The sequence below is a fragment of the Temnothorax longispinosus genome, chromosome 2 (assembly GCF_030848805.1).
Source record: "Temnothorax longispinosus isolate EJ_2023e chromosome 2, Tlon_JGU_v1, whole genome shotgun sequence".
NCBI classification, from domain to species: domain Eukaryota; kingdom Metazoa; phylum Arthropoda; class Insecta; order Hymenoptera; family Formicidae; genus Temnothorax; species Temnothorax longispinosus.
Genome location: NC_092359.1, coordinates 4,859,296 through 4,871,259, shown reverse-complemented (window position 1 = coordinate 4,871,259; position 11,964 = coordinate 4,859,296). Strand labels below are relative to the sequence as shown.

Below are 11,964 nucleotides of genomic sequence, written 5' to 3'. Positions count from 1 at the left end.
ACTCCGCCTGTTGCGCATCGGGTTGGTAAGTCAGAATTTTTTTTTTTTTTAGTGAAAAGCAAATTGATAATGCCTCACCGCGAGATATATGCAGTCTTACCTTTAATTGCCAAGTATTGCAAAGCGATTTAATTAAATTTTATAAAATAGTTAATATTATTTTTATTACTTTCTGTTATATTATTTTCGATGAAACTAAAATCTTTGAATGGCAGGTTATTTGCACAAAATGCACGAGGCGCACAGAGATACACAGGGTTGACATACAAAATCTTTTATTCATATAAAAGGACACTTTATACTAGCACGTACTGTCGAACCTATAGCCTATTTCCATACAGTCGACACCGCCGGGACTCTCTCTCTCGCTCTCTCTCTTTCTCTCTTTCTCTCTCCCGGCTCGCTCTCATTTATCCCGTTTATCACATAGTATAATACGCGGCGAACGATGTCGAGTTACATTCCGCATAGCAGCTCGCGACTGCGATCGTACTCACGTGTAAAAAAGAGGCGTCGAGAAATCCGTCGGAAGGATCAAGCGTCCCTCGTCATTTCGTCAACCGCGCCACGCGCCGTATTAGATTATGCGCGCTTATGCGCGAGCATACCGATTCAAAGCCTTCCGTCATTGTGATCATGTCGGATCGCGAGAAAGTCTCCCAACGTGAGAACCTTCGATCGTTCGATCACGCTGAGGCAGTTGATGCTGAACAAACAGGAATTGTTCGCTTCGTGCGCTTTGATGCGTACGTAGATATGTGCGGACTCCTCGCTGCCGCCCGGCCTGTCTTTGACGCTAGTCTTACATGCGTTCTACGTATATCCAGCACGGTACGTCCACCTTACGCCTACATGCATAATATCGTACTTATCGTAAACACTCGACACTCATATTTACCTTCGATTATTATTATGATCTCGCTATGATTGAGGGGAAGAGGAAAAGGGTTGATATCGAGATATAAATACTAGGTTTGGACTACAATCGCTAGTGAATATTGGCTTGGGAAGAACTGACTCGACTACAACCACGTATAAACTTTCAATGAGCCTTGAGCAAATAGGTTTTAGTTACTTTCGCGTTGCTCGCCGGCGTGATAAATTTTCATCTCGATGGAAGACAAGCACGAAAATCGCGCGCTTATTTCGTCAACGTTATCTCAGTTAATTGAGAGTTATGACACCGATACTTTCTCTCTTCTCGACCTATTCGAACGTACATTCGCCCGATTGTGAAAAGATTTACAAAAGTTTATATACGAGTACTTGAAAACTTTCGGCTCAACTTTTTCTCCACGAGAACGTCGCAGCTGGCTTATCATTTTTGTAACTTCATTATAATCATAAAACACAAAAACGTTTCGTATATCAAAAAATTTATTATCGATTATTGCATGAGAGATTTGTTTCATTCACGTCTGAGAACAGTGACAGTAATAATATGGCCACTTTGTATATCACGATCAAGTTGTCGTGGAAGCTCCATGAATACGTTGGTCTTTCAAGTCGAAAGAGATCCTTTACGTGAAGAAAAAGAGGAAAAACACGTTCATAATAGTTCTTCGCAAGAAGCTGTTCTCCCGGAGGGGCAGATACGGGCTTAGTTATTAATAAACGAGTAACTAGGATTAACGGGCCGCTGATATCAGGAAGACCGAACGTTGACTCGTCTTCGTTCGATTATTATACAGACAGTATGCGCAGTATTTCGTGCGACAATTTATATATATATATATAAAACATTCGTTCTATTTATTACAATTACACTAAAGAGAGCCCACGGAGTTCCAGAGTCTCAAAGCGTGACGTTGGTTTCGTTATTAGACGACGATCGTGCGAGTCGAGTATCATCGCTACCGAGATAAATAATTGACTTGGAAAGAGATCCCGAAAGTTCTTATCGTTTTCTCTTTTCTAACGCGATACTTTGAGACTGGAGAACCGGTACGGGCGATTATCTCTCATCTCGTTCTCTTAACAGCTATACTTTCGTACAAACGTATAGAACATCGTTATCATTAAGTATTATTATCAGAGGAGGGTACAGTGTATATAAAGAATTATATAAATGTATATATATTTATATATATATTTATATCTATATTTATGTATAATGACGCCAGCTCGCCGGAGAAGCAAATTCTCGGATCGGTCCTCCGCGCGAGCCGCTGTTTGAGCTTTGAGATGCGTGTATCTTTCGTCTCTCTGGCTTTCTCTCTCTCTCGCTCTCTCTCTCTCTCTCTCTCTCTCTCTCTCTTTCTCCCTCTCTTTCTATCTCTTCTTTAACATATCACATGCATCACACTCACGCACATACACATACTCGCGCGCGCACTAGGACACGATCGTTGGCACTATATATGTATGGTATTGACGGATCGATTGAAAAAAGAAGAAAAAAAGATGGCTCGATCGAAAGTTCTTCCTTGAAAAGAAAAGGATCTTTGGATCCTCGCGGCTTAAAAATACTGGAAGCACGGTCGGCTCTGGTTATGCCGATCCATTAATCTCGATCGTGTCCGAGTGCGCGTGAATGTCAGCAAACTTGAGTAATGTGTCCCGATCATCGGGGCACACGTAGCAGCTGAATAAACGATTCAGAACACGCGTAGCAAATAATGACATATATCGTCGTCGCTTAAGATTGTCGCAGTGACACCGTAAAAGCCGTGAGGACATGCCGCGGATATCGTAATCTCATTTCTCTCCCATATTTTCCAATTTACGGCGTTACGTCGTAGGAGGGATACCGTGGACGTATGTATAGTTTGCGGTAGAAAAAAACATTTAAAAAAGCTTCTAGCTATGCTAGACGATTTGCGAATCGAGGTATCCTTCGTACGATTCATATACGAATCCTCCGCTGTTTCAGTATCACTGCATGACCCATTCGGTCGGCGCATTAAATTTTTCTTTCTATTCTTATTCTTCTTTTTTCTTTCTTTTTTTTTTTTCGTTTCATGTGCGTCGTATAAAACGCATTCGTCGCATTTCTTCTCACCTTCTTTTTCTCCCGTCACCTAGGAGTCGCCGATTGCAACTCTCTCTCTTTCTTCGTGTTTCCTTTTTCTTTTTTTTATTAATACCGACGACGATGACCGTGGCTGCGGACGGCGCTCGTTGCCGAAACGAAAGCAGTGCCGCTGATATTCGACACTGACAAAGGCACAGTCATAAGTCTCGTACGTTCAGTAATTTCCTCTCTTTCTTGTCTTTTTAGGGCATGTATAAAATATCCCACGCGAAATAGAACGCGGAATTATCACGATTTTTTTCTTTTTTCTTCTTTTTTTGCCTGTATTTTTTACATTCACGCTGCTTTTTTCTTCCGTGTTCGCATATTAGCACCGATACACAATTAATCTCCTACGATTCTTTGACCGGTATTATTGCTTTCTTCCTTCCTCTCTCTCTCTCTTTCTCTCTTTTACTTTCTCTCTCTCTCTCTCTCTCTCTCTCTCTCTCACCCCGTCGGTCTTTCTCTTTTTATATAACATAATATAATATTATTAATATAAACGTTTACGTTTTGGCCACTCAGTTCGTGATCGCCGAAGCACACTATTGTCTGTGTTCCGCGCGACGTTTAGACAGTTTAGAATAATTTTAATTCACTTTTATACAACACTGGATTTTTTTCCTGCTGTCGACTTTCTAGTCCTCGTGCTCGTCCTATGTGCTTCCTTGTAGAGATGAATCCCATGATTTAACTCGGCGGCTCATCTCCTCTTCTTGGCATCTGTAGTCGCAGCAATCATTTGCCTCAGCATCGGTTCCGGACTGCATACTCGTGGGTCACAATTCATGTTACCGTCACCTCCGCAACTAAAATTTTACAACAATTCGCGTTAGGTTATTTTAGAAATAACACGCATAGAGTAATATAAAAGGCAATTTATAGAGAGGTAACTGCACTGAGAAAAAAAATGTTTATTTAGATTGCTGCCAATAGCTTATTTATTTAATATAATACACATATTTATTTAGAATTAAATATTTTTATTTAAATTAAGTAAAATTATCTAATTCTAAATAAATATATGTATTATATTAAGTAAATATATTCTCAGTGTAGGGAATATATAGAGAAATATTTTTTCATAAACTTACATGCAGCGGAGACAGGGTCCAGACGCCGACTTAATAACTTCTCCCACTCGATAGGCCTGGCCACGAACCTGGCAGCCACTTCGTCTCGCGGAACCTTTGTAAGCGTGCGGGTGGAAGAGCGGTGGTAACGTGGTCGTAGTCGTGGTGGTGGTAGTGGTCAAATTAAGAGCCGTGGCCATCGATACAGGGCACTCGTATCTGGGGCAGCAGAAACCGCTGATTGGTTCCTCGTGACAGCCCGGAATAGGCGGTGGACAGCTCTGTTGAAGACAGATAATGTCGCTCCTGAAGCAGAAACAGAAGTCGCACGGGTCGTCCCTGGGTATCTGTTGCGCTGAAACGTAGACCTTGCCGCCGTATCGGCAGGTGCCTGGTCCACCATAATCCTCCTCGCCATAATCGTCGTCGGGATTCGGATAGCTACCACCGGGCATGGGGAAATGAGTGTCCTCGCCCGATATTCCGGGTTGATCAGGATATTCCGGAATATGGGGAGCCAAGGTGGTCGCCGGTCTTTGCTCGGGGAAGTTATAATCGGTCTCAGGTTTCGGAGTAGCCTCCGGGAAATGGTCAACGATGTGAGGATGACCTTCGCCTTCTTGTGGATGAATAGATTCCTCTTCGGGAATTTCTTCCGTAATGCCTCCGCTTGGTAATTCCGTAGGTAACGGCTGCGTCTTTATGATAGGTTCCTCGATTGGCGTTTCCGGTTGCGGAATTTCTTCGGACTTTATCGGGATCTGAGATTCAGGTTCTTCTGGTACTACCGGTCCGACGGTAGCTGTCTCCTCAGGCAATTCAGTTGGTTTCACATCAGAAACCTTGATTGGACCCTCAACAGTAGTGACAGCTTCTGAAGAAGTTGCTGGCTGTTCTTCTGCTTTTATCGTAATAACTTCTTCGGGCGCATGTTCCGTGGTAAACTGAGGTTCTTCAGTTGTACTCGGATGACTCTCTTCGGGTACAGTTGGATGAGCTTCTCCTCCTTCTTCAGGTTGGCTAGGCTGAATTTCTCCCGCAGGAGTTTCTTCCTCAGAAGGAAGAGGCCTTTCAGTAGGCTGTAATTTGATTATCGATGGTTGTTCTTCCTCATGAACGGAAGTCGTTTCAACTGAAATAGGTTCCGTAACATGTGCTTCTTCTTCTCCTCCTATTGTAGAAACTTCTGTTGGTTTTTCTTCAATTTTTGGAGTTACTTCAACTGGAACCACTTCTTCCGGTAATGTTTCTTTTGTCACTGCACTTTCAATTATTTTCGTAGTAGTTTCACCTTGCTCGGGCGACTCTGTTTCCGGTTCTGGTTCAGCCGGCTTTTCCGTTTCGAATGGAACTTCTTCAGGCTTTTCAGTTGAACTTACTTCGAGTTTCGTAACAGGTTCCTCCGGCTTCTCCGTACTTTCAATTGTAACGGTTTCTCCTTCGGGTGGAAGTTTCTCCACTCCACTAATCTCAGTCGCTGGTTTCGATACTTCTTCTTCTGCAGTAGATAACGTTGTCTGATATTCAGGTTCAAGGGTGCTTTGTTCTTCTGTCTTTACCGGTATCGTTGGATGTTCTTCGGGTATCAAACTTGCCACAGTTGTCGCTTCTTCACTCACTGGATGTTCCGGTAAACTAGCCTCGGTAACTTGACTGTCCTTTTCTGGTTTCTGTTCTTTTGGAAGAGTCGTTGTTTCTATTGGTTCTTGAATTTTCACAACTGGTTCAATTTCTTCTTGTTTGTACTCTGTAGTACTAGCAGGCGTCACAGCTTCCTCCTTAACAGCTTCTTCCGTTTCTTTCTTGTCCGCTTCCGTTAGTTCCGGAATCGTAGTCGGTTCCTCTTTACCAGGTTCTTCCGTTATTCCAATTTCAGGTTTCTGCTCTTCCTTGGAAATTTCAGGAATAACGGTATGTTCCTCCGTTAAATCGGGCAATTGCGTTTCTGGTTTGACAATTTCTATAGCCTTTTCAGTTGTCTGTTCCTCTTGACTCGTTACCGGTACGGCCACTTCTGTCGAAACACCACTCTCCGTTATCTCTTCTTCACCGGGACTAGGAGAAGCAACAGTTTGTTCCTCGACAGGAGACTCCTCGGATTTTGGAGTTTGTTCTTCGATCGGGACGGTGACGTGTTCTTCCTCTACAACTGGTGTTTCGGATTCTGGAATAATCGGCTGTTTAGTCACTTCGCTCAGACTTGGCTCAGTTTCTTTTACGATCGATGTAGTGGCTTGCTCGCCAGCTTCTTCTCCAGATACAGACGCTGTTGATATTTCTTCGACTATAGTGGGTTTTTCGGTAGGTAATTCAGGCGTATGAGATTCAATTTCTGGTGTAGTTTCCGGATGCTTCTCAACCGAGACTGGCGTACTTTCTGGTTCGTGAGGAACGCTGGTTTCAGTAGGTTTCTCGTGTTCTGCTTCTGCTTCAGTAGTTTTGGCTGGTTCCTCGGTTATGACTGGAGATTCAGTTTCGAATGGTTTTTCTTCAGGAGATTTTGTGGCTAATGGTTCTTCTTCGGGTTCTGATGGTTCTGTAACCGATGGTTCTGTAACCGATGGTTCTGTAACCGATGGTTCTGTATGCTTTTCAGCGTGTTCTGTAGTTTCTTTTTCTATTGCGTTTTCCGTTATTCCTGGCAATACTTCTTCATGGGAAACTGCAGGAGTAGATTCTTCGACTAGTTTAGTGGTGGTTTCCTCACCAGGCAATTCAACAGGCAAGACAGGAATGGTAACGTGCTCTTCTTCAATTACAGGAGCTTGAGTTGAAATTCCCGGCTCCGTCTTCGTGCTTTCTTCCGTAGAAACTTCCAAAGATTTTATAGTCGTATATTCCTCTATCGGCGCCCCCTCAGTTACCGTATGATCATGTATCAATGTCGTTGATTCAACAGGTATAATTGGCTTTTGTGTTTCTGTTTCGCTTGGAACGATATCAGGCAATTTTGTTTGGGCTTCTGGTGCCTCAGTTTCAGTTAATGTGACTGTCTCTTGTATTTCACTCTCGGGTTTATACTCAGTCGTCGACTGAATTTCAGGAACGGAAGTACTCTCATACTCGGTTGGTTTGACAGTTTGTTGTTCCTCTGAAATTTCTGGTTTTCCTGTCACAATTTCTTCCGGTTTTGTAGATATTTCGTGTTCCTCAACAATAACAGGTTCTTCAGAGGTTGGCTTTAGTGGAATTTTTTCTTCTTCTGGTTGTTCTTTTTCGATTTCTTCAATTGGTTTAATCGTAGGTTGTTCTTCGATACCTTTATCCTCAGTAGGTTTCTCCTCTTTGGTTGGCGTAATAGTTTCTTCATCTTTACCAGCGGCTATGGTCGTAACTTCTACTTCGACAGGAACAGAAGACTCTTTCTCTTTTGGAATTGTAACAGTTTCTTCGGTGGCGTGAGGTTCCTGTTCTATAGGTACATGCGTGGAAGTAATTACTTCGCCACTAACAGTAACCTGCTTCTCCCCAATCTCCTCCTGCGGTTGCTCGGTCGAAACTCCTGATTCTGTTATACCTTTTTCGATAACTTTGCCTTCGGTAGTTTCTCCTACCTTAGGTAGCACGGTATGTTCTTCTTCGGGTATTTGACTGGCAGATTCTTGTGATGTTTCAGACACCGGACTAATGGTTTGTTCCTCAGGATATTGCTCGATAGGTTGCCTAAGTGTAGTTGGCTGTTCATAAACTATTTCAGTAGGTTTGAGAGTGGTTTGCTGCCTCTCAGTTGCTATCTCTTCTTCAGATGGAGTAACAGTAATTTCCACGGGTCGTGATTCTGGCGTACTAATCTCACCAGCTAACGTACTCGATTCTGCCGCAGCTTCTGTTGATATCTCCGTAGGCGGGACAGTTTTCTGAATTTCTCCTTCTGCTTCGGGAACATGAGGTTCGATTACATGACTGTCAGATTCCAATTTGTCAGTCGGTGTAAAATCACAAGCGTACATTGGGCAGCAAGATTCACCGTTCGTGTGAACTGGCATGCAATTCGATAGGTGCGTTGGCGGGGCAGGACATTGCACGAGTTCGCATTGTACAATGCTGCTGATACAACGACAACTGGTCTGACACGCGTTTGCCGGTGGAACCGCCGAATTATTGCTATAAGATTGTCCTTCAACGAGGCAGTTACCTTCTCCTGGAATACCCGCTGGACGAGGCACGATCTCCGACGTACTCTCTCCTTCTACAGAAGTCTCTTCAGGAATATTCGTTGTATATTGAAGTACTCCCTTTGGTGGTATTTCAGTAATAATTGTCACCTCAGGTGTTTCTTTTGGAGCAACCGTTGAATATTCCTCTTTTTCTTCATGAACAGGCACCTCCGTGATGGTAGTTTTTTTAATAATTTTTTCTTCGGGTTTCTGTGGTTGTTCCTTAATAATCGGCACTTCAGATGTTTCAGGAGTTATACTTTCTTCAGTGGATATTTCAACTGGGCCTGTTGTTTCATCTTTTTCCTTACTTGGTATTTCTTCTTTTATCGATGGTTGCGTGACTTGCTCTTGTATTTCCGGTTGCTTTTTTTCTGGAGATACAGATTCAGTCGCAGGTGTAATTTCCTTTTCGATAGGAACTTCGGGCTTCGTAGCTTCTTCAAATCCAGGCAGCTCAGTTGATGCCTCAGAAATTAATACTGGTACTGTCGTACCTCCTTCTGCGATTTCGGTTGTCTTACTAACTTCTTCGCCTTCAACTGGTTTTTCAGGAATTTCAGGATTTATGGAAGACTCTTCGTGAGGTACAGGACTGGATGTTTCATGTACCTCTGGCTGTTCCTCAGTGATTGGTTCCTGAGTTTGTTCCTCCTGTCTGGATGGTTCGGTTGCGACTTTTTCCGGTTCTTCGCTCGATATTTCAGGCTGTTCCGGTATAACAGTTTCGCTAACAGCAGCAGATTCAGTTGTGCTACCCTCGGCCGGTTTTTCTTCGGGCAGAACAGATTCGGTAACAGCACCTTCCAAAGATGGAATATGAGATGTTTCCTCTTCAGAAGGAACTGTCGGCTTCTGTGGTTCTTCGGGCGTCTCAGTTATTTCTTTTTCTGGTTTCTGCGTTATTTGTTCTGGTTCAATAGGTCCCTGATCCTCCTTGCGATCTGAAGGAATCGAAGGCTGACTTGGTATATATTCTCCGCTGACGGATGGCTCAGTCTTTTCTATTTCCACGGCCGTTGTCTCAGTGACTCCAATTTCAACTGCAGGAATTTCTGTTTGCACTTCCGTGGATACAGGCATAGAAATCTTTTCTTCACCTTCTTTTTCAATTTCACCTGCTTCGGTGGGATGTTCAACGGGCAATTCTGTTTGTTCAATTGGAGTAACTTCCGTTGGTTTCAATTCTACAGTTTCCTTAAATGGTGCTTTTTCTGTTATCGTTATTGCAGTTTGTTGTTCTGCACTTTCTGTTGACACGTCTTTCGTACTTATTTCCTCCGGACCATGGCTTTCTGTAACAACTTCTTCCAAAGCTTTCTCTGTAGAATATTGTTCAGGTTGCTCAGTTATTCTTTCTTCGACGGCAGGTATCTGCGTTGTAAGTTTTTCTTTAGCTCCTATCGTCTTTATCGCTTCCGTGGTTTGCTCCTCTTTCAAAACAGGTTCTTCGGTTTGTAATTCTTTTTCTTCTTCGCCAGTTATGCCTGGTGTTGCAACGGGATGTTCTGTAACACGTTCCTCAACTGGTTTTTCAGTAACTGGTTCTTTTTCAACAGGAACTATTTCAGTTTCTTTCTCTTCGACTTGCGTTGGCACGTGCGTTGATTGCTCAGAAGGACTTACAGTAGTAACATGTTCACCTTCCGTAGCATGTTCTTTTTCAAGATCCGAAGGCACTGTCGAATGTTCCACTGGGATTGATGCGGGTGTTTCGGAAGCTGGTTCTGTTACGATTGGAGGTTGCGTTTCTATTTTCTCTTCCTTCTTTGGTTGCACTTCTTTCTCACCTTTCTCGCCACTGACTTCCTCAGAACTTTCACTAGATTCTTCGACGCTAGGTCCTTTTGTAAGAATTTCCTCACTACTGGGAGTCTTTTCTGTTAATTGAATTTCCGTTTGTGGTATTTTAGTTCCTGTCTCTTCTGGCACACTAGATTTCTTAGCTTCTTCTTCTAATACTTCTTGAGCGATAGTAGTTGCAGAAGATTCCGTGCTAGCCTGAACTTCGATGACAACAGGTGTGCTTTCCGTTTTCGTTTCTTCAGAGATTGTAGTGGTTTCAGGTTTACGCTGAGTTGATAAGTTTATTTCTGTAGATTGTTCTAGTATCGGCTTCGCGGTTCCTACCGTCGATACTTCAGCACCTTCCGTCACAATCGGTTTTACAGTTCCTTCTGATGGGGCTAGCGTAGTATCTTGTTCCTGTGGGGGATACATTGTAGGTATTTTTTGCGGAGACTCAGTTATAAGATTATCGGGACTAATTTCTGGATGCGTAACACCGTGATAGTCTTCCGTCACATGATACACGTTCTGGTCTTCTGCCTTCTGTTCTGGGCTTCGTTCGGGAATCGGTATGCCAGTTGGACCTTGAATTGGAATTTCTGGAGTTGATTCTCCTTCGCCCGTCACTGGACTCTCAGTCAACCCGGCATCTTCTTTCTTAGCGGCGACAGTAGCTTGCTCTTCAATTGCATGCTCAGATGTCTCTTCCGGCCGTTGTTCCTTTTCAACCTCAGATACTACTGGTTTCTGTTCTTCGGCAGGTTGTTCTGTAGAAGGACCGCTTACTTCAGTTGATTGAATCTCTTCCGTAACAGCGGTTTCCGTTGGATACGATTCTGTTTCTTTCTCAGTGATGATTTGTTCAGTACTAGATATCTCATGAGCGACAGTCACAGTTTCTTCTTCTTTCGGTGATTCCGTTTGCGTTGCCAAGAATTCACCTGGAATAGTTTCTGATTTACTTTCACTTTCCTTTGGCTGCTTGCTGACCGATTCAGTGCTGATACCAGGCTCTTCAGTTGACGATGTTACCTCAATGATTTCTGTTAAAATCTCCGGTCTTTCCGGCGTTTGCGTTACGCTAATTTGTTCTTCTTCTGTCGTTTTCTCTACCTCGGTTATCTCTTTTTGTGTTTGCGTTGATAATTCTTGCGGGCTAGTAGTTTCTTCTTCTTTTATTGGACCTTCAGTCTGCGTTGCTTCAGTAATGGAAGGTTCAATCGGTTGTTCCTTTTCAGTAATAGAAATACCATGTTCCTTTTCAATTATATTCTCTTCTGTGCTTACGTGTTCTTCAGGTACATGTTCTGTCGTTAACACCTCTTCTGGTAAGCTTTCCGCGATAGATGAAGTTTCCGGTAATTTAGTGGCAGGTGCTTCAGTAACTAAACTTTCTTCAGCTTCTTGTACTGTCGTAGGCGCTTCCGGTTTTGCTGTTTTTACTTCAGAGGGCACTTCCGCTGATCCTGGCTCTTCCGATGTTATTTCAGCAGAAATTTCGGTAACATGTTCGTGAGAAGGAGTGGATTCTTTCTCAATAGTAGTAGTTTCTATCTCTTCTGCTGGTAATGTTGCGGGCTGTTCTTCAGGTTGTTGTTCAGGTTTTTCGGTAGACGGAACGGGTCCCTGAGTAATATGTTCGATAGTTCCTTCAAGAGTTTTCTCTTCTTCTCCCTCTTGCGGTATATTATTGTCTATACCCGGGAATATTTCCTCCTGAGGATGTTCTTCCTTCACTTGCTGATCTTCCTGGTCAATCAGCGCCGGGGATTCGGTAATTTGGTCACGTGGTACTTGTTCCGGAAGCTGTTCTTCACCTTCATCTTGTACCGTGGTAATTCCTTCTTCTTCTGTAATAAGCATACACGAGCATATCCTTTAATGCGTAATATTCATTGACTAATAACGCCTATTAGATCGTTGAGTTACA

The 11,964-nt window shown here is 43.2% G+C and overlaps 1 protein-coding gene across 2 annotated transcripts in view; it reads right to left on the bottom strand.

Moving 5' to 3' along the window:
- Positions 1-258: 258 nt before the first annotated feature.
- LOC139807928 (uncharacterized) overlaps positions 259-11,964 on the bottom strand; it is an 89,405-nt gene continuing 77,699 nt past the window's right edge. For both annotated transcript variants that reach the window (XM_071769439.1, XM_071769437.1), the window contains exons 6-7: positions 4,111-11,884; positions 259-3,825 (exon numbers count right to left, since the gene is read on the bottom strand). In XM_071769439.1, the coding sequence (XP_071625540.1) occupies positions 3,720-3,825; positions 4,111-11,884 (7,880 nt within the window). In that variant the 3' untranslated portion in view covers positions 259-3,719. The remainder of the gene's footprint in view (positions 3,826-4,110; positions 11,885-11,964) is intronic.